At 52.2% G+C, this 25,387-nt stretch overlaps 1 protein-coding gene across 1 annotated transcript; it reads right to left on the bottom strand.

The window, feature by feature from the left end:
* Positions 1–9,762: 9,762 nt before the first annotated feature.
* Positions 9,763–21,352, bottom strand: LOC149860387 (cytochrome P450 2G1-like). The gene is given in 9 exon segments (XM_090051374.1): positions 9,763–9,968; positions 10,285–10,426; positions 12,237–12,424; positions 13,117–13,252; positions 13,522–13,698; positions 17,446–17,606; positions 18,313–18,462; positions 18,956–19,118; positions 21,173–21,352. Coding segments are annotated over 9 exon segments (1,503 nt in total).
* Between the last annotated feature and the right edge of the window lie 4,035 nt (positions 21,353–25,387).

Here is a 25,387-nt window from a genome sequence, read left to right on the forward strand (position 1 = left end):
ACAGCCACCCCCACCTCTGGGCCCCCCTTAAGCCCCAGGGGAGGTGCACCCAGGCCAAGGGTTAGTGAGGAACTAATCAGGGAACGTCTGGAGGGACTGGATGTATTCAAATCAGCTGGTCCAGACGATCTCCATCTCTGAAAGCTGAGGGAATTAGCTGAGGTCATTGCGGGACCACTGGCACGGCTGTACGAGCACTCGTGGGGCTCTAGTGTGGGGCCAGAGGACTGGAAGAGGCCAGCATGGTTCCCATATTCAAAAAGGGGAGGAAGGAGGACCCGGGGAACTACAGGCCAGTTAGTCTTACCTCGATCCTGGGGAAGCTCTTTGAGAGAGTTATCCTGGCGCAAGTCCACGAGGGGCTGGGGTGGGGGGAGATTATGCTTAGGGGCCACCAACACAGGTTCATTAGGGGCAGGTCCTGTCAGACCAACCTGGTGGCCTTCTACGACCAGGTCACCAAATCCTTAGAGGCAGGGGGAGCAGTGGACATCGTCTTCCTGGACTTCCGGAAGGCTTTTGACACTGTCTCTCACCCCGTTCTCATTAAGAAACTGGGGGCTGTGGTGTAGACACCCACACAGTCAGATGTGTCGCCAGCTGGCGGGAGGGCCACACCCAGAGGGCGGTGGGGGACAGGTCATGTTCGACCTGGGGGGACGTGGGCAGTGGGGTCCCCCAGGGCTCGGTCCTCAGGCCCGCACTGTTCAACATCTTCATCAGTGACTTGGACGAGGCAGTAAAAAGCACCTGTTCAAATGTGCTGATGACAGTTAGATGTGGGGGGATGTGGACACGCTAGAAGGGAGGAATAGGCTGCCATTGGACCTAGACAGGTTACAGGGGTGGGCGGAGGAGAATAGGATGGGTTTCAACCCTGACAAGTGCAAGGTGATGCACCAGGGGAGGAAGAACCAGCACCATACCTAGAGGCTGGGGAACTCCCTTCTCGGCAGGGCAGAGGCAGAAAAGGATCTTGGAGTCATCATTGACTCCAAGATGAACATGGGCCGGCAGTGTGGGGATGCGGTCAGGAAGGCCGACCGCACCTTGTCGTGCATCCACAGATGCATCTCGAGCGGGTCCGGGGAGGTGATCCTCCCCCTCCATGCGGCGCTGGTCAGGCTGCAGCTGGAGTATTGCATCCAGGTCTGGGCGCCGCACTTCAGGAGGGATGTGGACAGCATGGAGAGGGTCCAGAGGAGGCCACTCGCATGATTGGGGGCAGCAGGGCAGGCCCTACGAGGAGAGGCAACGGGACCTGAACCTGTTCAGCCTCCACAAGAGAAGGCTGAGGGGGATCTAGTGGTCTGTTATAAACTAGTCGGGGGGGACCAGCAGGCACTGGGGAAGTCCCTGTTGCCCCAAGCACTACCAGGAGTGACTAGAAATAATGGTCACAAGCTGGCAGAGGGCAGGTTTAGGCTAGACATCAGGAGGTGCCACTTCACGGTCAGGGCGGCTAGGGTCTGGAACCAACTTCCAAGGGAAGTGGTGCAGGCTCCTACCCTGGGGGGCTTTAAGAGGAGGTTAGATGAACACCTTGCCAGGGTCGTTTGACCCCAGTACTCCTTCCTGCCATGGCAGGGGGTCAGACTCGATGATCTGCTCAGGTCCCTACTAACTATGAAACTATGAAAGCCTGCGGTGAGGGTGTGTTCTAAAGCTCCTGGAGTTGTATGCAGGCTCCGGTTTAATTAGCTGGCCCAGATGCAGCTTTCAGTCATGGGTGCTACAGTAGGGATTTTGGCACCAGCTGCAAACATTTCAGAGGGTAATATGTGAGAGGCGAGCTGGGACAGAACCTCATCCTACGCACAGCTGTTTAGCACACCTGAGAGAGGGAGCTGAGGTTTGGGGATATCTGCCTGTTCTGTGGGGAGTGCAGCAGAGGTGAGCCCTTAGAAAGGGAGATGTGAAGAAGTTATCCAAGTGAAGAAGCTTCTCAAGGACCAGGGCCCATTAGTGCTGGGTGGCTGGTCTGGATTTTGAGAAGAACCTGGCATTTCCAAGGTGCCCTCTTGAGGCCAGTGGAGAACCAATGGAGGGAAGTAGCCAAGTTCACTAATGACACCAAACTATGGGGGAGCATGGTTACGCTCCAGGACAGGCTGGCATTACAAGCCATCTGGACAGGCCTGTGAGGTGGGCAGACTTCAACCTGATGTTGTTTAATACAGAGAAATGCTAAGTGCTCCATCCAGGGGAGAAATAATGCACAACACTCTTACAGTCTCGCCAGTGCTACGCTTGCCAGCGCCACAACTGAATGGGACCTGGGTGTCATGATAGACAACAAAACGAACATGAGCCACCAATGTGATGCCATAGCTGGCAGAGCTACTCAAAAACTGGCATGCGTATACCGAGGCATCTTGAGCAAGGTTGAAGATGTCATCTTCCCTCTCTGCGCGGCCTTGGTGACACTGCAGCTGGAGTACTGCATCCAGTCCTGGGCACCGTACTTTGGGAAGGATGTGAAGAAGCTCAAGAGAGTCCAAAGGAGAGCCACACACGTGATCAGAGGTGTAGAGACCAGGTCATATGAGCAGAAGCTGAAAGTCATGCAACTGTTCAGCCTGGAGAAGAGAGGATTCAGAAGGGACTTGGTGGCAGCCTATACGTATATCAGGGCCTGGGGGAGCATCTGTTCACCAAGGCCCCCCAGGGGAGGACAAGAAATAATAGGCACAAGCTGACTGAAGATCGCTTCAGACTAGACATAAGGAAAAGCTTCTTTACAAGTCGAGTGCCGAGGGTCTGGAATAGGTTCTCCCTAGAGGTGGTACAGTCCTCCACCCTGGCAATCTTCAAAAAGCATCTTGATGCCCATCTTGATGGGGTTATCTGATCCCAGCAGTCTTCCCTGCCCAAGTGCAGGGGGGCTGGACTCAATAAGCTGTAAGGTCCCTTCCAGCTCCTAACTATGAAACTCCCCTAGGAGCGATGGGAGCTTCTGGGCTCTGAGGACTTGGGAGAACTTAGAGCAGTGGTGTTACAGGGACAGGGTCCCAGCCCTGCCACACTCCCGCTGGACTGGCTATGCCGACAGGGAACCGCACATCTGGGTCCAGACGCACAGCACAGCTCCAGAGCACAAGGAGCCAAAGCTGCTGGCAATTCCAGGGGCATGAGGGCACATGCTAAGGGGAACCGGCCCTGATAGGCCCACACCAGGAAGTGGGTAATTTAAAAGGAGATTGCCTAGAGAACTCTGTGCTCGGGGTGCCTGGCGTGGGAAAACACTACCAGAGCTTACAAGAGGAGAGAACTCCTAAGAAGAAACTCCGCACACTGGACCCTTGGGATCTGTGGGGACCAGGAGAAGCCCAATTGAGGATTGTCCCTCCCTGAAAGTTAAATAAACTGGGACAGCGGGGAGAGATGCTGAGGGTCATCCCCATAGAAACCCAAGTGGGGACCTCAGTGGAGAAGAACCCTGTTGATAAATGACGAGTGTACACCAGCTGAGTGAAGGAGGGATAAGGAGAAGGAGAAAGTGAACTGGCCTACTGGGAAAAGTGGGGCACAAGAAGGGAAACTGAGGCAGCTGCACTAAAGAAAAGTTATCCCACCCTGCTGGTGAGGAGAGCCAAACAGGGGCCTGGAGTCAATGGCAGAGCATACCCGGGAGGAGTGATAATAAATCTGAGGGATTTACTTATGAGTTTTAATTTATAAAGTAACAAAGAGGATCAAGGACCACATCTAAGAAGCCCTTTTTTCCAATTTAATACATTCAGACTGCAGAAGAATAATGGGACACAGGAAAAGAAGAAAATCCTTTCCTGAAGGTTTGATTTAGTTAAGAAAGAAGCTGAACCTGATTCCTAAAGAGGGGACAGTTCAGAAGGCCAGGGTTGAAGGCCGGGGACTGACAAAGGAAGGAATGGGAGTGAGTCCATCAAGATGATTATTGTTTGGTCTGATGAGAGTGACTATATAGTGGCTGAACCAGCAGAGAAGGAGAACAGGACACTGTGAGTTAAAGACAGAGAAGAAGACCGAGAATAGTCTTCATTCAGCATCTGTGGAAAACAGGGACCATCTACTCGAGAGGAAAAGGGCAGGGTGTAGGGGAGATGGAGCCCTGCAGCAGAACTGCCATGGGGCCAAGTAGACCATCAAGTCAAGAACATTCATCCTCCCAAACATCCACTTTCCATCAAAAATGTGGCATGCGACTGAGAGGTAGAGACAGAGGTCAGTGTAACCTAATATGGTTCTGAAGTGGAGGTTTACCACTCACTCACAAGTGGTTTTCAACCTTTTTTCATTTGTGGACCTCTTCGAAAATTTGGAATGCAGGTGTGCACCCCTTTGAATTGTAACTGTGGGTATTCACATACTTTTGATTGATCATAGTTATCTTTCACAGACCCCTTAAACATAGCCCTGCAGAACCCAAGGCATCTCCACAGACCACAGGTTGAAAACCACTGGCCTAGAGTCTTGCTTGAGATCCTGAGGTGGGATTGGAGCTCTTTGAAAACTAGTCCCTCAAAGGTTTCATTGTTATTGTCCATTAACCAGAAACAAACCAGAGCAGTTTGAGTTCACAAGACCTGCACAGTGGTATGGAAGGCATTTCTTCTTGTAACACAAGAGACATCAACCTTTGCTGAGCTTCTCCACCACATGATGGGCTTCCTCCTTAATCCTCTCCTCAATGCTTTTTTTTCCCCATACCAAAGTACCATGGGGTTGAGGTGGAGAATCGCTAGAGCTGCTTCCACTCTTCTCCGTTAGCCACTACGACCCCTGGATGGAGGGAAGTGTGTGGGGAGCTAAATCACATGGTGTCCACCACAAGGAACCATAATTTAAAGAACTAAGTGGATACTGAGTGATGACCTTCTGAATGGGAAACAAGTGAATCTGAGGAAGCATCTTCCTTTTCAGCTGGAGATCCCTCTCTCAGGATACCAGCTGCCATTTCTTCTACACCTACATCACCATCTCCAAACCTGACCCCAATTTAGTAATTTAAGTCCATGTTGAAACCCACTTAATGTTTTCTGGTAAATATAAGGTTCATTTTCTTCCTTATTTATTCTGTTGCCACGGTGAGGCAGGGTTCACCTTCACTGGTTGTTGTATGACCATTTCCCAATGAGTGAGGCCCAGTCATTTGGGGGCCAGAAATTTATGTTCAGCCTGAGCTGCACAGCTCTCATCATCCTCCGTTTGAAGGGCTGGCTCAAGTTCTTTTGACTCCCCCCAAAAGCCAGTGGCCCGTTTGGGCATCGTAGGTCCCTGATTCCAACCTGTTTCTGAGCTGTCAGCACTTGCTGTCCAGGTGAACTCTGACACAAAGGACCTCACTCACTTCCATGCACCACCCATGCCAAGTGATGAAGATGGCAAACTTCAGAGCCCCCAGAGGTCTTGGTCGTGAGCCTGCACCAAGCCTATAGGTAGGTTTTGATCTGGGACTGCTGTCAGAGCCCAGCCCTTGCTCTCACTTACTGTGACTTTGAAAGAATCTGTCCGTTGAGTTTATTTTTGCTGTCCCATTCAAGTCCTCCCCTTGATCCACCACCGCTTCCCTCACAGAGTCTAAGTTGCAGAGAAACACAATTTGCTGCAGGCTGGCTTTCACTGTGAACACAGGGCCATGCTTTTCTCTTATCTGCATTGGGAGTCGTTGGGCTTATCCTGGAAGAAAGAAGAGTCAGGTGCTCACAGGCAAGGGAAGCGTGGGCACAGCCTGAGCTGGGTGAGCTCATCATAAGGTACTGACTTTTGGTGAGGCTGCACTCCACAGAAGCAATGGACATTGGCCTGTGGAATCCCTGATGTATTCATCATACCCCACTAATGACACGGGATCTCACAAAACCGTGTCCGCAACCTAGTGTTGAGGCAGCCCCGTTGCAAAGATCTGACAGCTGAAAGGAACAAGGCAAAGCATAGAAGATGCCTGCCCCACGTCAGCCCCATTGACTGGAGGGGCCTGGGCATCAGTCGGCAGAACCCTGATGCGTGCGCTGAAATAAACTGCACGCGTGAGAGAAAGCAAGCACGGCGCCAGAGAGCCTCGCGTGCTGGGGACCAGTCCTGTTGTTTTGCCAGTGACTCAGGGAAGGACAGAATTAGCTGCTAAAGCATAATCGTTCCGGATGATGGAACCTCCTCCCCATTATCAGCTAACGAATGTGCACCTCCAAAGCTATCTCTGCGGCATGCGATAAAGACCTAGATTAGCTGTAGGGCACATCACAAATGAGCCACATACCCACTTAGACACATGCCAAAACAAAGGACTGTGGACTTTGCCATCGGGGTGCAGTCACTTCCTTCCCTGTCTGATCTGCATGGCTTTCACAAGAGGCTCCAAGGTCAGGCACTGGGAAGCTCAAACACCTGGCTCTTTGCCCCAAGATGTGATCTGGACTGCCAGGGTTAGCCCTGTGAGAGGAGGAGGGGAGCTGGGTGCCACCAAAGGATTGGGCACTGAGCTGGGGGCTGCCTAGAGCTAGCCAGTCGGCAGTGCGAGGAGCAGGGAGAGTCTAGGTTGACACCTCTCCATGGGGCTCCAGTGCCCTTCCTCTGGACCTACAGCTCTTAAGGAGATGAGGTCTCTGACCCAGCCATGTCACAGAGCTGGTTCTTTGACATCTCTGTAGCCCAGGTCAAAGCTGTGGCTCTTATTACTGGCCCTGACTTAGGCCGGGCAACCCTTAAAGCTTCCACAGCATTGTCTTGGTGTCATTGGCTTTCAGTCCAAAGAGGTAACATTGGGGGAAGTTTCAGGGTTAAACAACTTGAAGAGCTCTTGAAACTTGTGGAGTACCATGCAGGTCTAGTAAGGGCTTGGGACTAGGCCTAGTTCTAGGTCCCTTCTAGGTGGGGCAGGAAATCCCTTTTGGCCTGGTGAAGGGTGGGCTTCCTGGGCTGGGAGTTTGGACTCCTGGGCTCTGTTGCTGGCTGCAGGGGGAGGAGAGTCTAGTAGTTAAAGCAAAGGCAAATGAATCGGGACTCCTGGGGTCCAGATCCAGCTGGGAAAGGCAGTGGCCTAGTGGTAAGGCCTTGGGGCTCGGACTGCAGTGACCTAGGCATGAGAGTGCCCCCTCACTCTTCACTCCCACTTTTTCCTCCTTGGAGTTGAGGCCAAACACTTGACCCAGCTCCCTAGTGAGTTGTGTGAGCTAATTCAGGAACGGGCAAGAGCCCAGGGCAGGAACTGGAAGGACTCCTGGTGAAACCAGGACCCAGGCAAGGCAACTTGACTCACCTTCATCAGCAACTTGTTCAGCCCACACTGCTTCAGCTGCAGCCCGTAGCCTAGGAGGGGAACTTGCCTGGTTGCTGCCACCATTTCCACTCCCAGAAGATCATCAGGCAGGCAGGTCACGCTGCCAGGAGGAGAGTCCCTGCACCTCCAAGCTCCACTGTGCCTAACCACTGGGAGACAGAGCAGTGCCAAGAGGCATCTGATCTGATCCACATGGTGCTTGTGTGCGTGCCTCTGTGCTGCACCAGGCAGGCAGCAGGGGAGTTGGCTGGTCTGGCACTGAGGCATGGGCAGATCTAGTTCCTGGGCTGTCCACCGCGAGTGAGTGCATCATGCCTGAGATCAAAGGAGCCAAAGCTGGTTTCGCGTGCCTCTGCTTTGTGTTTTTCCAAACACCTACCTTGTCAGGCTCTACGCTCTGGCTTAGGACCAAAAAATCCTGGCCTGTAGCAAGACCTCTGTGCTAGCTCTGTAGACCTGTGTTGCCATTACTTTGAACCTGGGTCCAAATCCTGAACGTTTCCAGAGTTCCTGCCTGCAAGGGGCTGCTTGGTACTGGGGGCAGTGCGAGGAGGGCGATTAGGCAGGGGTGCCACGTGCATGAGTGCGTGCCCGCATGCACATGGCCTCTAGGGAGCGTGGGGAGCAGCCCCCACAGTTCTTCGCAGGGGTTTGTGTGGTGGTGGGGAGAATGGATGATGCATCAGAGGGATGGGGGGGCATGGGCAATGCGGCCCACCCCCCACCTCCGCTCTGTGGCCTGTGGGGAGTGGCAGCCGGGTCATGGTCGCGGGGTAGAGCTGGCCCAGCGCGCTGGTGGCTGGCAGTGGGAGAAAGTGAGGGCAGCGTGGCCCCCATCCCTGTCCATGCCTCCTTGCGCTGGTGGCATTGCGGCTGTCGTGGGGTCTGGCGGCGGCGGCAGCAATGACTCTCACATCCCCGATCTGCCTTCTCACGCCGAGTCCTGCTCTCTGGACCACATAGGTGGCTCCTGCCTGTGCTGACCCAGGCAGGCAGCATCCCCATGCACAAATCTGGGGGGCACAAGGCCCCCTTCCCTATGCATCCACCCCCTGCTCTGCACGCTGGGAGGCTGAGACCTGGGGGTGGGGGGCAGCAGGTCAAGAGTCAGGGGAACCAGCAAGGCTGGGGGTTGGGAGTGAGGGCCATTGGCAGGGCCAGAGGGCTGTTTTCTACTTAAACTATTTACAGGGTCAGGACTGGCCGTCTGTTTATAAAATGGGTCCTGGTACAAAACAGGTTGAGAATCACTGATCTGTGAGGCGTGGAGCCACCCGGGGGGGTGGTTACAGCATCTAAGGTGCTCCGATGGTCACAGTGGCCTGGGGACTGACTTGACTTGACTTGACTATTGTCAGCAACTGCTGTGAAATTTAAGGAAAAGACTGATTCCAGTGGACGTGAAAGCCCAAGGATTGTCCCTAGCACCGGAGGAGGAATTTCTTCTCCGTAAGTCCCAGCCGCCTTCTTCAGTCAGCAAGCTACATGCTCTCCTCCACCCGGGAAACCCAATTCTCTGTCCTCGGTCTCCTTTCAGGCAGTGTTGGAAACTGTACAGAGGAGTCCTGCTCAAGGGCTTGTTTCAGTTGCAAAAATATATTCACCCCGCAACCCATCTGCCTTCCACCCCCATCCACTTGTTTCAGTTTCATAAACGTTGGACATTGTTGTCCAAGTACCTGGTAAGTGTACTGCCAGATAGTTTAAGTAAGTGTACAACAGCTATTTGTTGAACATAAACTTAGTGCAGCCTTTATTCATGCCATCAGCCAGGTGATCAGACTGACTGGCAGCAGGGATAGTGCAGGGTTAAACAAATGCAGGGTACATTTCTGTTGCATGAAGCTCACATTGTTGGTCCCGATTGGTGCTGTGTACCTTTATAATTCGCTGGTTAATGAAGTTGTTTAATGACATGTCTTCTTAGGTATGTACCATGTATGACCTACGCTTATCTACTGCGGGAGGCTGGTACTGATCCTTACATCCTAGGATGTTCATGATGTAATTCCACATGCTCTGATGCACCCTGGGGCTTTCCACTGACATGTAGACTTGCAGACTTTAACTCTTACTGCTCTTGGCCTGTCTTATGGCCTACAACACTGCCATTTCTGTAATGTGGAGATGAACAGAAGTATGAAAAACACTACGGATATGATGGCAATCTGTGGACGGTGTCAACACCCGAAGGTGAGGTCTTGCTTGGGAGGTCTCCTCAGTGACATGCATGCGTTGGCCATTTTAGGGTCGAAAGGTGCTTTGCAAGTTTCTCATGAAATCATGGGACCTCTGTGCAACCAAGCAAAGTTTGTCAGGGGACACAAACCATGGATCATCTCCTGAGATACCCTGGAGCACCACAGTGCACCCCACATGATTTGGCAACACCAACACCAGGAGCAGTGGCCTGTGCAGAATATTGGAAGAAGACTATATTGAAAGTTTGGACTGGAGATATGAAGGAGGTCCTTTGCCCTGTTCCATGCCTTTTTGCAGCTGCCTTAGACGTTGTCATGCAGCCCTTCCTCCCGTGGGAGGGCATAGAGCTCGTACCTGGGAGGAACAATCCCAAGTCCATTCGCTCTTGGGGTGAGATCGATTTCCTTTGGGGGTATTGGCGATTTCAGGGTGAAGCGCTGCAGGATGGTGGTCAGCATCAGGAAGAGCTCCATGAGGGCCAGGCTCTTGCCCAGGCACACCCTCTTGCCTGCAGGGATAAGCAGAGCAAAGGGCAAATAAATGAACTCCAGTCTGCAAGGGTCTAACGGGAAGACTGGCTGAGCTACAAGTCCAGGAAGGTCTCTGGCAAGGAATAAATGAGAGGAAGGATTCTGTGCTCCCATTTGACTTCATGTTCTATAAATGCACTCTCTACAGCCCTCAAAGCTTTTTCTCCCACCACAAAAATGGCCCGTCCTTTTGAGATGATGAGCAAACTGAGTCACAGAGGAGTGAACTGGTTTTTTCAGTATCCTGGCAGTCTTTGAACCCAGTAGGGTTGGGAATGGAGCCGTCACTCATACCTGTGCTGAACGGCAGAAAGTGATCGTTCTTTTTGAAGTGGCCGTCCTCATCCAGGAAATGCTCCGGGTGAAAGCTTTCTGGATCCTTGAAGTACTTGTGGTCCTGGAGGACTGTGCCCAAGACCGTGCAGACATCTGTATCCTGGAGGAGTGAGACAGAAACACAGCAGGAACGGGAGAGTTAAATCCTTTCCAGGTGGAACTTCTGCCAGCAGGCAAAGTCTCCTGCAGGCGGGAATTGTCGGGGAATACTTCCACACTAGAATCAAATGTTTCCCAACATCTCAGGCTGAGAGGATGTTATATCTACCACTGGTTTCAGAGCTCTGAAATCTGGGCAAGGTAGAACCAGGCCCCGCAATGCCAGTGTGGTGGGGAAGCCACTTGTGCCAGTGTGCCTGGGATCACTACTATAGCACTAGCCTCCTCCATGTAATAGAATCACAGAAGACGAGGGCTGGAAGGGACCTCAGGAGGTCACATCTGGTCCAACCCCCTGCTCCAAGCAGGACCAGCCCCAGCTACATCATCCCGGCCACGGCTTTGTCCAGCCAGGGGTGGAGATTCCACAACCGCTCTGGGTGGCCTGTTCCACTGCTTCGCTACCCTCCTAGTGAAAGAGTTTTCTCCTAATATCCAACATGCACTTCCCATGTTGCAAGTTGGAACCATTGTTCCCGCATCTGCGCCTACTGAGGTCATTCCAGCTCCATCCTCTTTGGAACCACCCTTCAGGGAGTTGAAGGCTGCCATCAAATCCCCCCCCTGAGTCTTCTCTTCTCCAGACTAATGAAGCCCAGTTCCCTCAGCCTTTCCTCACCAGTCATGTCCCCCAGCCCCCAAAACATTTTTGTTGCCCTCTCATAGATTCATAGATTCATAGATGCTAGGGTCGGAAGGGACCTCAATAGATCATCGAGTCCCACCCCCTGCATAAGCAGGAAAGAGTGCTGGGCCTACATTACCCCAGCTAGATACACATCCAACCTTCTCTTGAATACCCCCAGGGTAGGGGAGAGCACCACCTCCCTTGGGAGCCCATTCCAGACCTTGGCCACTCGAACTGTGAAGAAGTTCCTCCTAATATCCAATCTAAATCTAAATCTGCTCTCTTCTAGCTTGTGGCCATTATTTCTTGTAACCCCCGGGGGCGCCTTGGTGAATAAATACTCACCAATTCCCTTCTGTGCCCCCCTGACGAACTTATAGGCAGCCACCAGGTCGCCTCTCAACCTTCTCTTGCGGAGGCTGAAAAGGTCCAGTTTCTCTAATCTCTCCTCGTAGGGCTTGGCCTGCAGGCCCTTAACCATACGAGTGGCCCTTCTCTGGACCCTCTCCAGGTTATCCGCATCCTTCTTGAAGTGCGGCGCCCAGAATTGCACGCAGTACTCCAGCTGCACTCTCCTGGACTCTCTCCAATGTCTCCACATCCTTTTTAGGACGGGGCTAAACTGGACACGTTTCTAGATGTGGCCTCACCAGTGCTCAATAGAGGAGAACAATGACTTTCCTCAGTTTGCTGGCAGCCCTCTTACCCATGCAGCCCAGGATGCCAGTAGCCTTCTTGGCAACAAGGGCACACGGCTGGCTCCTGTTCAGCTTCTGGTCCCCTGTCACTCCCACGTCTTTCCTGCAGGTCTGCTGCCCAGCCAGTCACCCCCAGCCTGGCCTGGTGCATGGGATTATTCAATCCTAAGTGCAGGATTTTGCACTTGTCCTTGCTGAACCTCATGAGATTTCTTTTGGTCCAACCCTCCAATTTGTCTCATTTTCTCTGACTCCTAGCCCTGCTCCAGGTGTTTAATAATATATAAAAAAAGGCTATTGAAGGACGTTCCTGTCTGCTCATCCCTTCTGAATATCAGGCAGCCTCCAACCCCAGACCAGAGTGCTCTGTTGGAGGAGATTATAAGGCATGAATGAAACATTCCCGGTAACCCTCGAGGCGGCACCTTGGGGAGAAGGTACCCCCGGAAGTGGGTGTCGCAGGTGACTTTGTGTGGGACCCCGAGGGGGACGATGTTAGCCAGTCTCTGGATCTCGTGGATCACGGCGTTGGTGTACGGCATCCGGCCGCGGTCGTTCATGGCTGGGCTGTGGGTCCGCCCTATGACGCGGTCGATTTCCTCTCTCACCTTGTCTGCGGAGACAGGATTGGAAGGGGTGGGCTTGGTGTTTGTGCCGCAGGCTCTGATCCCCCAGCAATGTCAGATGTGTAAGGACAGGCCCCGCCTCAGTGAAAACCCTTCCTCAGCCTATCTCGCGTGGCCACTGCTGCCTCCAGAAGTGCCCACCTTTTGCTCCCCCTCCTCGGTCTCTCCTAAGCCTTCCAGGTCTTCCTAGGAGAGAAGGCACCTTCCCAGCTGGATGGTGTCACTCGTCTCTGGTCCGAGGATCCATTGTGTTAAATGCAGCACAGATCCACAGTGAGAGACGTTCAGTGCCCCCAGCCCATTCTCATCTACAGGTACAAGGCAGAGAATGATATTCCTGGTCCAGGGCTGCTCAAGGCATCTTGGGCAGAGCTGGGAGTGAGATGCAGACCCTTGACATCCGACCCCCATCTAACCACAACCATTGCTTTCCATGGATAACTGTTCTCTGTGCAGGTTTGGCAATTCAGACCAGATCCAGCCTCACTGAAATATAAAGCTAATCACTGCCTCGTTAGGTCTTTTTGGCCTGCACCACTCACCTGTGCAGTTGGACTTGTATGTGTGGATCTCCAATTCCCTGGTGATTAGCTGATGACTAAACTGGTGACCAGTCCCTGTCAAAACTAGAGTTTGCATAGGTACAATGAATTTTTTTCATGTCCACTTTACCTTGGACCTCCTGAGTATTTCACCAAGAACAGGAATCCGAATCTCAAGGTGGAGCTCGTTGTCTCTGTCCCAGCAAAGAATAACTGGATTGCTGTGTCCACCAGGTTTCTGGTGTTGAATTCATTTTGTGGGTTTTGCTTTTTCTGGAAGAGAGGCAATAGAAAGAACTCATAGCACATAACACCAGCCTGGCATCTGGTTTGCACCTGGATTTGGCCCCTAAACAAAGAACACCTCTGCTGCCCAAGCTTTGATTGACTGTCCAAAGGGGAAGTTTTATTGGGTCTGCTCAAGTTGGTGACTCTAGCCCTGAGTTCCCAGCTTGCTGCTTCATAGCTCAGTCATGGGTCAGTGCCCATGGAAAGCATCACAGGCCTGTCCTAACATGTAGCAGTGACTCTCCCCTGCTTACCTCTTCCATCCTGATGAGGAAGGAGTCAATGAAACCCTGAGGGCAGCTGGGGTCCAGGCTCTGCTGATTTATCCTCACTCTCTCCAGGATGAAATCATGTAGGGCCTTGTAGTAGCTAAAAACTCAATTGTGTGGGCCAGGTATGTACTGCATGATCCTTGGAAACATCTCATAGAACTGGGGATGAGGAAGAAGAGAGTCAGGTCAATGGACGGAAAGCTGTGTTCTCACTGGAGGATCAGGGGACACCATGATTGAAGACCTGCAGTGGCATCATCCATGTTTGTCTGGTTTATGGCTTTCACCTCAATTTTGGAAATGTCTCCCAGAATCCCCCAGTCCCCTCCTTCCTACCCCATCTCCAGACCTTGACCCATGGGGTATCTCTTCCTTGTATCCATCTGTTCTTGACCCCGCTGTTGAGTTTGACTTCAGCCTTGGCTGCTGCCCTACCTGTTGCATGTGTGCTATATTTGCCCACAAGACATTTGTCCCCTTGTGCTCTACTGGCACTGTGCAGGCTGGGAGGTAATCATGTAAGGACCTCAATCCCATATTCATTGACTATGTTGGTGGGAGATGGGGCCTTCCAGAGAAGGCACCACACACAAGGGTTGAGAAACGAGAAGCTCTCATGACAGTCCCTTCCTGCTCAAGGACAACGTCCAGAACAATGGGAGAGACAGGCTCTCAGCCTGTTGTGGAGGCCTTGAGTCCACAACGAGGTGGGGGTTTGGTATCGGCTGAACTGTGGACAGGATAGGGTGTCTTTACCCCACTGGTAGAGATGGGAGAATCTTGCAGAGGCCCTAATAATTCTGTGGAGAACTGGCGGAGGCAGCACGCTCTCAGACCATGGTCACCAAGGGTGACTTCAGGTACCCAGACATGTTGTGGGATGAGCACTTGGGTAGATCTGATCTCTCAGAAAACTTCCTCGTGTGTTGAAGAGCTCTATATGGCACACGAAGTCTATGGGCTGACCGGGGGCAAGGCACTCCTAGACTTGGTTCTGGCCAAATGGGACAACCTAATGAGCAACCTGAGGATCAAAAGAAAACTGGGCAACAGTGACCATGAGATGATCACTTTCTCCATCCAGCAGAAGTCAGGGAAATTGGCAAGTAAAGTAGAAATTCTTGATTTTTAGGAAAGCTGAATTTCACAAGCTTAGGGGATTGGTTGGCAAGGCTCTGCCAGACCATGGTCCAGTGAGGAAGGTGTACAAGAAGAGTGGTTGTTCCTCGAGGAAACTATCCTAAAAGCTCAAAGGAAGTCCATTCCCTTTCATAAAAAGACAGCAAAAGGGCTGGGAAACCCCTTTGGCTCAACAGAGAACTCAAGGACCTCCTGAAATTAAAACAAGAAGCCTACAAAAGATGGAAGTCAGGAATAACTACCAAAAATGCAGTACTTGGCAACAGCCTGCACCTGTAGGGAGTAGATCAGGACAGCAAACGCACAAACCGAATACAGATTGGCAACTGGAATGAAGGACCACAAAAAGTCCTCCTTTAGATATGTAGGGAGTCAAAGAATAAATAAGAGAAGCATAATAAATGAAATGGATGGACCTCAACCTGATGTCATTTGATACAGAGAAATGTAAAGTGCTCCATCTGGGGAGAAATAATCTACAACACACTTACGGGCTCGGCAGAGCTATGCTTGCTAGCACCACGACTGAATGAGACCTGGGTGTCGTGATAGATGACAAAATGAACATGAGCCACCAGTGCAATGCCAGAGCTGACAGAGCTAATCGAACACCGGCATGCATCTACCGAGGCATCTCGAGCAAGTCTAAGGAGGTCATCCTCAAGGTTCCTTTTAAGGTGTGTGCGCGTGCACGGCCGCACATGAATAAAAGTCTGGCTGCGCACCAACTTTTTCAGGCCATGCACCGCTGGGATTGGAGCTAGGCTGCAGCGTGGGACACTTACTAAAGGTAAGGTCCTCCCCGAGGCGAGGTGGGGGCGAGGCCTGGTGTGGGCTTCGCGGCTCTGGGGAACTGCTCCACTCTCCCCCATCGCCTCGGGGAGTGCGGAGGCGTGTGGTGTCGGGGCCAGGGAGTGGAGCTGCCAGAGCCTCGCTCAGGTGAGGCAAGGCAGGGATAGAGGCTGGGGCGGGGGGTGGTGTGGCCTCCACTGGCTCTGGGGAACTGCTCTGTGGGCTCCGCCAGCTCCGGGAGAGGGCTCCACTCCCCAGCCCTGATGCTGTGGCAGAAATGCCACTGTCTGTGTCTCTCCCCAGGAGTCTGTCCCCCTCAGCTTGAGACACTGGGGCTGAATTCCTAAGGGAGCGGGGATTTTCCTCCCTGCCTACGTGACAAAAGCCTGGTGCCCAGGGTGTGGTCCCTCTGGTCACCTGAGTGGGGGGAGGGAAAAGCCCCTGCTCACCTGCCCAGTTCCCCAGTGATGCTTTTTAAATTGGTTGGCTAGTTGCCAACACTCCTGGCTTCTATTGGACTGGGCTGCTGAGGTCAGAAAGGCGATATAAGGGCCTGGCCCAAGAAGGGGGGGGAAGCCATTTTATCAGCATGGCCCAAGCATCAGAGCACAGAGAGAGTCCGATCCATCTGAAATGCGCTCTCTCTGGAAATCTCCGAGCCAGATCTCGACCATCTTCTGCATGATACTTGTACATGTTTCTAGAGAGCTAGTCAGCTCACAGTGGCTCATTGGCGTATCAAACAGCTACCTCAGCCAGACTGTTTTGCTCAATGGGAATCCCTTGATAGTGGTCTACCTCTTCCCCTATTCTACCCCTATTGTCAGGAGCAATAAAGTTCTCCTTTGTGACTAGTGTAGGAGACTTATTGAGGGGTGGGTTTAATTATGCCTAGGAGGCCCCTTGGGTCTGCAGACTAAGGGAGACTATTTTTGGCCCCTGACTTGGGGAGGTACCCCAAGTTCTTGTATTGGGTCGAGTACCCATAGGACTATGAGGCCTGTGTTTCCCCGAGGACACAGGATCTAGACAGGCCCGTCTTGGGGTGGTGGCATATACGTTACCCCCGGACTCTTCAGTGAGGCTCAAAAGTGGGTCTGCCTGGGCTTAGGCGCCCCTGGAGAGACGCATGGAGTCCGGAAGGTGGATGGGCATAGTGAGGTAGGAGGCTCAATGCAAGAGCTCCCTCACTGGCCTGCCACAGATGCCACATGCCTCCTCGCTCACAAAGGTGATGCAGGGGAGTAGAGCAGTTTCCTGGAGCCTGTGCCAGCCTCCAGGTCCCAGGCCCTAGCCCCCACTGCCTGCCCCAGGTGAGGAGTGAAGAGCTCACCTAAGTGTCCAAAGCTGCACTGGAAGGGGGAGGTGGGACCAAAGTGGCATGCTCATGGGCCGTTACTCCATAGAGGGAACATTGGTCATCCTCCCTTTCTACTTGGCTTTGGTGTGACTGCAGCTAGATTTCTGCATCCAGCTCTGGGCGCCGCACTGCAGGAAGGGTGTGGAGAAGTTTGAGAGAGCCCAAAAGAGAGCCATGTGCATGATTAGAGACCAAGTCATATGAGGGGAGGCTGAAAGACTTGGGACTGTTCAGCCTGGAAAAGAGAGGACTCAGGGGGGACTTGGTGGCAGCCTATATATATATCAGGGGAGTACATCGGGGCCTGGGGGAGCATCTGTTCACCAAGACCCCCCAGGAAAGGACAAGGAATAATGGGTACAAGCTGATTGAGGATCTCTTCAGGCTAGACATAAAGAAAAAATTCTTTACAAGTCAAGTGCCCAGGGTCTGGAACAGGCTCCCCTGAGAAGTGGTAAAGTCTTCCACCATGGCGATCTTCCAAAAGTGTCTTAACACCCATCTTTCCTGCTCAAGTGCGGGGGAGGGCTGGACCCAATGATCTGTAAGATTTCTTCCAGCATCTAACAACCATGAAACTATAAACCTCCTCCTGCCCCAGAAACCTCACCTACCATAGTCAAGATATTGCTCATATCCAAGAATAAGTTGTTGACAATGCACATCAAATTCAGGAACTTCTGGTCGTTGTAGTCAAAGCGGTTCCCAAAGACAATGGAGCAGATGATGTTGGCGATCGAGTGCGTGACAGTGAGGGTGGGGTCAAAGGGAGAACCTGGTGGTGGAGAGAAAACAAGGCCACTTTCTATTCAATTTTGGGAGCATGAAGCAATGGAGACTCCTGACACCAAAGGGGAAAGTCTTAATGATGAGAGTCCCCCAAAGCCCGGGGTGAGGGCATAACCTGGAAACTTCTGCAGTTGTATGCAGGCTTGTGTTTAATTAGCTGGCCCAGATCCAGCTGACAGTCACCGGCGGTGCAATAGGGACCTTGGCACCGGCTGCAAACATTCCAGAGTGTAATATGTGAGTGCTGAGGTGGCGTGGAGCCCTGTCCTATGCACTGCTGTGTTATTTGACACGCCTGAGAGAGGGAGCTGGGACTGGGGTGTGTCTTCCCATGCTATGATTGGTGCTGGGGAGTGCAGCAGACACGTGCCTTTAGAAAGGGAGGTGTGAGTTGCTGGAAGAAGTTCTCCAGGGTACGAAGGTCCTCAAGGAACAGGATCCAGCAGTGCTGGGTGACTGGTCTGAATTTTGAGAAGAACCTGGAGTTTCCAGGGTGTCCTCTTAGATAACTGCCCTGGCAGTGATGGGAGCTGCTGGACTCTGAGGGCTCAGATAAACATGGACTCTGCCTTGAGACCTGGAGTCTCTGAAAGCAGCCCCTGAGGTCTTTTATTATCCATGTCCATTAACCAGAAGCAGACAAGATCTATTTGAGTTCACACCACCTGCAGAACGGTTTAGAAAGCACCAACCTTTGGTTTTCCCCATCTCTTCTACCAGGTACTGAGATTCTTCCTGGATCCGCTCCTCAATGCTTTTTTTCCCCACCCCAAAATTCCTCAGGGTTGAAGTGGAGAATCGCCGGAGCTGCTTCCACCGTTCCCCGTTAGCCATGACGACACCTGGATGGAGGGAAGTGTGTAGGCAACCAAGTCATGTGACGTCCAGTAAAAGGAACCATCTTTTAAAGAACAAAGTGAGTATTGAATGATGCCCTTTTGAACTGGAGATCAAGTGGATTTGAGGAAGCATTTTCCTTTTCAGCTGGGAACCTCTCTCCTAGGATACCAACTGCCATTTCTTCAAGAAAATAAGAAAAGTTATTCACTTACCCCACCGTCTTCAAACGTGGTCCCAATTTACTCATTTAAGTGGGTATTGAAACCCACATCAAGTTTTCCTTGCTTGCTTATTCTATTACTGTGAAGGAGCTGGGTTCTCCCTTTGCCAGGTCTTGTTTTAGCCTCCTTCGGAGTGGGTGAGGGCCAGTCATTGGGGTGGCTTGGTTTTCTGTTGAGCCAGAGCTGGGAATCTTTGTATGAGTAAAAGTGACATGACCTATTGTTAACCTTGAACTGGGACTGGCATAAGAGCTCAGCCCTTGCTCTCACTCACCGTAACCATGGAAGAATCTGTCCACAGACACTATATTTGCTCTCCCATTGAACTCCTCTGCTTGGTCCACCAGGGCTTCCCTGATGGCATCGTAGTCGCAGAGAAACACGACTTGCCACAGGCCCAAATTCCCCGTCAACACGGGGCCGTACTTCTCTCTCACCTGTGTTGGGAGTTGGTACGATTGAGAAGCCAGGAGGGTCAGATGCTGCCATGACCAGCAAGGTGCACTCAGCCCAGGCAGACCAGAGATATGTGGCCATAGCCTGAGCTGGGTGAGTTCATCATAAGGTACTGACTCTTGCTGGGGCTACACTACACAGTAGCAATGGACGTTGGCCCATGAAATCCAAGATCAATTTACATCCCACATGGAAGTGCTGGGCCAGTTGGGCTCTATGGAGATTCCAGCGCTCCAGGGGGATTTCTCCTCACTCTGTTCTAGTAGCGCTCAGAAATGAACTGGGACACGGGAACCCCTGGTAGTAAGCTGTGAATGTACTGAGGCGGAAGACCTGTCCCAAGGATCTGATGAGGCACAATATTCTGGCCCCATTGACCACTGAGGAGCTGAGCTGCAGGGATCTGGGCCCTTGGTCACCAGAGCCTTCACATACATGTTTGCCTGGCTATATAAGCCAAAAAGATGTGTCAAGGAGGGAATGCAAGGAATAAAAAGCCCCATGTGACAGAAGCCAGGCCATCTTATTTAGATGGTGACTTAAGAAAGGATGACAGTGGCTGCTTAAGAAGCCTTCCCTATACAGGTTATTCCCATGCACCTCAGCATATAGTTACATGGCATTTAATTAGGATCTACGTAGGCTGGAGAATGTTATACCATCGAAGAGCCTTGCTGTAATTGGTCACATATTCATCCAGGCATATGCCGAGAAAAAGAGAGTGTACTGTACTATTGGGTGCAGCCTTTGGCCATGTGGTTGTTTCCTTTTCTGCCCAATTCAAATGGGTCTCACAAGAGGCTCTGTTCATGCCTTGCACCTCTCAGGCATTTTGTTCTTTGCCCCAGAATGTGATGCATATTGCCAAGCTAAGCCCTGAAGATGCTGGTGGGCCCTGGGTGCCACCCAGGAGCTACCCATGGTCTTGGGTGCCACTTGGGGATATTTCTGGAGCTTGGCAGGAAGCAGTTTGAAGAGAAGGGAGTCTGCACATTGCCAGCCCTCCACAGGGCTCAGCAGAGCCTTCTCTGGGTCTAGAGCACCCTGAGGGGAGGCCCCTGCTCCCCTCTGATAATGCAGTTATCTGCAGAGCACCACGACTCCAGAGCAGAGCTAGTGCTGGCGCTGATGAAATGCCTTGTGGTTTTGGCCACTTGTGCAAGAAGTTGGTGACCCCAGCACTGGGCTCCTTTTGAGCCTTGAGAAACCCTAATATTTATCACTAGGCTTACTAAACTCGTGGCGAGAGGAAGGAACTCTTGTGGCTTGGTTGTGGCCAGAAAAGTCGATTTGGCAGTAATTTTGCAGCGACTCAGACCCTTTGTGCTGATTGGTGGAGAGGCCTAGAACCGTGGTGCTGATTAGCACAGAGGCCCCAGGGGGAGGAGGGACAAAAGGGTGGCTGTCATCTCGATTGCTGCCTGCCCTTTGTGCAGCCCCACCCTTTGGTGTTGCTTGTCAGAGAGGCTCCAGGGCCAGCTGCCATCTTGCACCCACCAGCCGCCACCTTCCTCTCTTACGTAGGCTGCAATCTCCTGGTTGACTGCCTGAGAAATCACAGCCAATGCTATTTTTCAGAAACCACGATTTAAGTAGGTCCCTACCCAGCACCCACAACCCCAGTGCCGTTCCTGTGGGCTGAGTGACGGGGCTCTCTCCACACCTGCTGGAGCCACCACCTAGACGACCAGGAATGATCGAGTTGGGGACAGGAAGCTAGAGGGAGATTAACTGTAGCCCAGTGAAGATCGCTGTTTCATAGAAGGTTGTGGGGCAGGGGTGTGGGGAGTCTGGGTCCTTGTCCCAGGGATCAGGACTGTGCATTTCTGAGCGAGTGCAGGATCAGTCGTGGGAGCTTACCCTGCAGGTATTCACATAGTCCGGAGGTAGTGGGGTCTGCGCTAGCGCAGGTGCTGAGCTCTGCTGGAGCTCCTTGGTGCAGCTGCCAGCCCCCTCCAGGGAGCTGATGGTCGGGGAAATGGCTCCCCAGGTAAACCAGTATGAAGACGATAGCTCTGGGGAGGAGATGACTCACCTTCCTCAGAGGTTCAAGCATCCCCTTGTTCCAGACCTGCAGCATGTAGTGAAAGATTTCCAGCAAAGTTGGCCCCGGGGGGAGTTTGCTTGTTCGTTGCTGCTGTTTCCACTTCCAGAAGATCATCAGGCAGGCAGCGCAGGCTGCCAGGGGGAGCACTGCTGCATTTCCAAACTCCATCATGCCAAACCACCAGGAGACTGAGAGCAGTGCCAAGAGGTGTCTGGTCTGATGTACTTAATGCATGCTTGCCTGCGGGGGGGGGGAGTGTATACCATACTGGGAAGCAGCAACCCCAGATTAGGAAGGCATGAGGGATTTGGCTGGCACGCCCATGAGGCATTGTCATATCTGGCTCTCGAATTGTCCCAGGTAAGTGTGTGACATCTGAGAGCAGACATGTTTCTTTGGGTAAATCCAATATCCTTCATTACACCAACTAAAAGAGCTGGGATAAGTCTTTGCAAGCTTTTAGGTCAAAACACCCTTCTTTTAGGCATAGGAAGCATCTGCAGTTGTTTTGTGCTCTTCCTGGATAGGATAGAAGTCAGTTTGCAAGAATGCAGGTCGATGAAAATGCAAATGTGTGGCAGAGAATGGGTGAGAAACAGGTGGGGGTGGGGGGAAGGGGAATCATGTCCTGGTGTTAAGGTGTAGTTGGTAAATTGTAGAGACGTTACTTATTTTATGAGCTGTTGTGCATCCACAGATGCATCAAAAGCAGGTCCAGGAAGATGATCCTTCCCCTCTATGCAGCATTGGTCAGGCCCCAGTTGGAGTACTGAGTCCCATTGTGGGCACCACATTTCAAGAGGGATGTGGCTCACATTGAGTGGGTCCAGAAGAGGCCACTCGCATGGTGACAGGGGCAGCAGAGCAGGTCCTACATGGAGAAGCTAAAGGGCCTGAACCTGTTCAGCCTCTACAAGAGAAGGCTGAGAGGGAATCTGGTCACCATTTACAAACCCACCAGGGGAGACCAGTTAGAACTGGAGGGAGGCTCTGTTCCCCCAGGGCACCACCGGGGGTTACTAGGAATAATGGCCACAAATTGTTAGAGAGAAGGTTCAGGCTGGACATCAGGAGACATTTCTTTGCAGTTAGGGTTGCCAGGCTCTGGAATGGACTCCTGCGGGAGGTGGTGCTCTCCCCTACCTTGGGGGTCTTCAAAAGGAGGCTGGGCAGATATTTGACTGTGGTGATATGACCCTGGCACCCATTCCTGTGTGGGGCAGGGGGTCAGGGGAAAAGCCAAGGCTGCAACCGAACTCCATCTGGCTACACATATGAAGGAGAATAAAAGTCCTTCTCCAGATATGTGGGGAGTCAGAAGAAAAGCAAGGGTAACACCAAATGGGACATCTGACAACTGACGCCCTGGAAAAAGCCAACCTGCTTAATGCATACCTCGTATAGGTTTTTCATCAGCCCAAAGGGACCACCCTGCTTAGCATGATGGGGACAGCCAGGATGAGAGTGAATTTATACCCAGCATCAGTGTTGACCTTGTAAAGGAACACCTTGAGATGCTGGACACCTTCAAGTTAGCTGGTCCTGAGAGATTGCACCCCAGAGTACTTAAGGAGCTGGCAGGTGTCATAGCCCAACCACTGGCAAAGATATTTGAAAACTTGTGGCACTCAGGTGAAGTACCCAAAGCTTGGAAGAAGGCCAATGTGGTGCCCATCTTCAAGAAAGGGAGGAAAGTAGATCTGGGGAACTACAGGTCAATCAACTTGACCTCAATCCCTGGAAAGATTCTAGAAAAGTATCAAAGAGACCATTCTTGGCAAGTTGGCTGATGGCAACATCATGAGGGATAGGCAGCACGGGTTTGTTGCGGGTAGGTCTTACCTGACCAATCTCATCTCCTTCTATGACCAGGTGATAGGTCACCTGGACAAGGGAGAAGAGATTTGCATCATATATCTGGACTTCAAAAAAGCCATTGAACTGCTGTCCCATGATCTCCTCCTGGAAAAACGGGCTAACTGCAGCCTCGGCTACCTCACAGTCCGATGGCTGGGAAATTGACTCTAAGGCCGGACACAGACAGTGACGGTTGATGGAAGTGAATCATCATGGCGCTCCATGTCCAGTGGGATCCCCCAAGGCTCCGTCCTTGGACCCGTTCTCTTCAATGTCTTTTTGAATGATGTGGACACTGGTGTCAGAAGTGGACTGGCCAAGTTTGCCAGCGACACTAAACTTTGGGGAAGAGCGTCCACACCCAAGGATAGGCTGGTGATCCACGCTGACCAGGATAGACTTAGGAAGTGGGCGGATAAAAACCTGATGACCTTTGTGAGCATGTTCTTCTTCTAGGGCACAAGAATAACATGTTCTAGCTTCACCTTCCCTTCTCTTGGGGTCAATCTCGCCTGCCATGACTTGATAGGAGAAATTAAAGGGAAACACCACACGAGAGAGATGCTCACTTCATTTTAATAATGAGCAGCAATAATGCCCACTCACAAGGAGTGTACCTCAGCTGGTCGCCACTTGTCATTCCCTTAGCCAGCTCTCCCTAGAAGTTCCCAGTTAACTTATCAGTTCTGCAATGAATACTCACTGGGGCAGGCATTTGCAAGCCCGCCCTGCTCATCACCTCAGAGCAACAAAGTCCTTGACATGAATCTGGACAGAGCTGCAATCATCCAGCACAGTCAACTATCCATCTTCAAACAGGCTGGAACAGGAACAATGTCTCCCTGTTACAACCTTCAATATGGAAAAATGCAGGGTACCCCACCTCATGCGGGGGGGACCCTGCAGCACACTTATAGGCTCGGCAGTGCTACGCTTGCTAGCACTCCTGCTGAAAGAGACTTGTGGGTCATAATTGGCCACAAGATGGACATGAGCCACCAGTGTGATGTCATAGCTGGTAAAGCAAACGAAACTCTGGCTTCCATCCATGGATGCTTCTCAAGCAAACCTTGAAAAAGTTCTTTACTCTCCGAGCCCCCAAGGCCTGGAACAGACTCCCCCTAGAGATGGAAATATTGAACTCTTTCTAATTCCAGCTTCTGCCAGCAGAAAACCCCCCTGCAGCTGAGAATTGTGGGGGAACGGCTTCACTTAGAGTCGAAGGTTTCTCCACGTCTCAGACTACCGCTGGTTGCAGAACTGTGAAATCTCTCGGGCAAAGCAGAGAGAGGCCCCTCAGTGTCCCTCAGTGTTGCCGGGGACCACGTCATGGCAATGGAGTGGCCTGCATCTATTCGGTCTACTCCAGCAGATCCGACTGCCTCAGAAGTTCCTGGGCTGGTCTCGTCCCTTCTTGAAGGTACAGCAGCCTCCACCCCGGCCCCGAGTGCTCTGCAAGGGGCAGAGTATCATGTGTGGGTGGAAGGTTGTTGGTGGACCCTAGAGGCAGCATCTTGGGGTGGAGGTACCCCCAGAAATGGGTGTCGCAGTTGACTTTGTGCAGAACCCCGATGGGAAGGATGTTAGCGAATCTCTGGATCTCGTGGATCCCGGTGTTGGCGTACGGCATCCGGCCTTTGTCGTTCGTGGCTGGGCTGTGGGTCCGCCCTAGGACGCAGTCGATTTCCTCCTGCACCGTCTCTGCGCAGACAGTGTCGGAAGGGGTGGGCTTGGCGTTTGCGCTGTGGGCTCTGATCCACCGGCAATGTCAGCTGTCTAAGGTCAGGCCCAGCCTCAGTGAAAACCTCAGTTAAAACCCTTCCTCAGCTAGTGCTTCCCCCAGAAGTGCCCACTTTTTACTCCTCCTTCCCGGTGTCTTTGAAGCCTTCCGGCTTTTCCTAGGAAAGGAGACCCCTTCCCAGCTGGACAGTGTCACTGGCCCCTGGTTTGTGGACCCATTGTGTTAAATGCAGCAGAGACCCACAGTAATAGACAGTTTGTGCCCAATCCCCTTGTCATTTCCAGGCACATGGCAGAGACTGATATTCCTGCCATCTTGAGCATGGGTGATTTCCCCCTCCCAATGCCTGGTCCAGGGCTTCACAGGGTACCTTGGGCAGAGCTGGGCATGACATCCAGAGCATCTGAGTCCCATCCCCATCTAATCACCACCGTTACTCATCACGGGTAACTATTGTCTGTGCAGGTTCGGCAGTGTAGCACCAGCTCCAGCCTCCCTCAGATAGATATGAAGTTAACCACGGCCTCCTTAGTGATTGGCAACCTAAATGGGACTCTGTCCTATACCTCTGGTCTGTGAGGTTGGACTTGTGTGTGCAAATTGCC

Source organism: Crocodylus siamensis, chromosome 6 (genome assembly GCF_052110815.1).
Source record: "Crocodylus siamensis isolate JL-2025a chromosome 6, ASM5211081v1, whole genome shotgun sequence".
NCBI lineage: Eukaryota > Metazoa > Chordata > Crocodylia > Crocodylidae > Crocodylus > Crocodylus siamensis.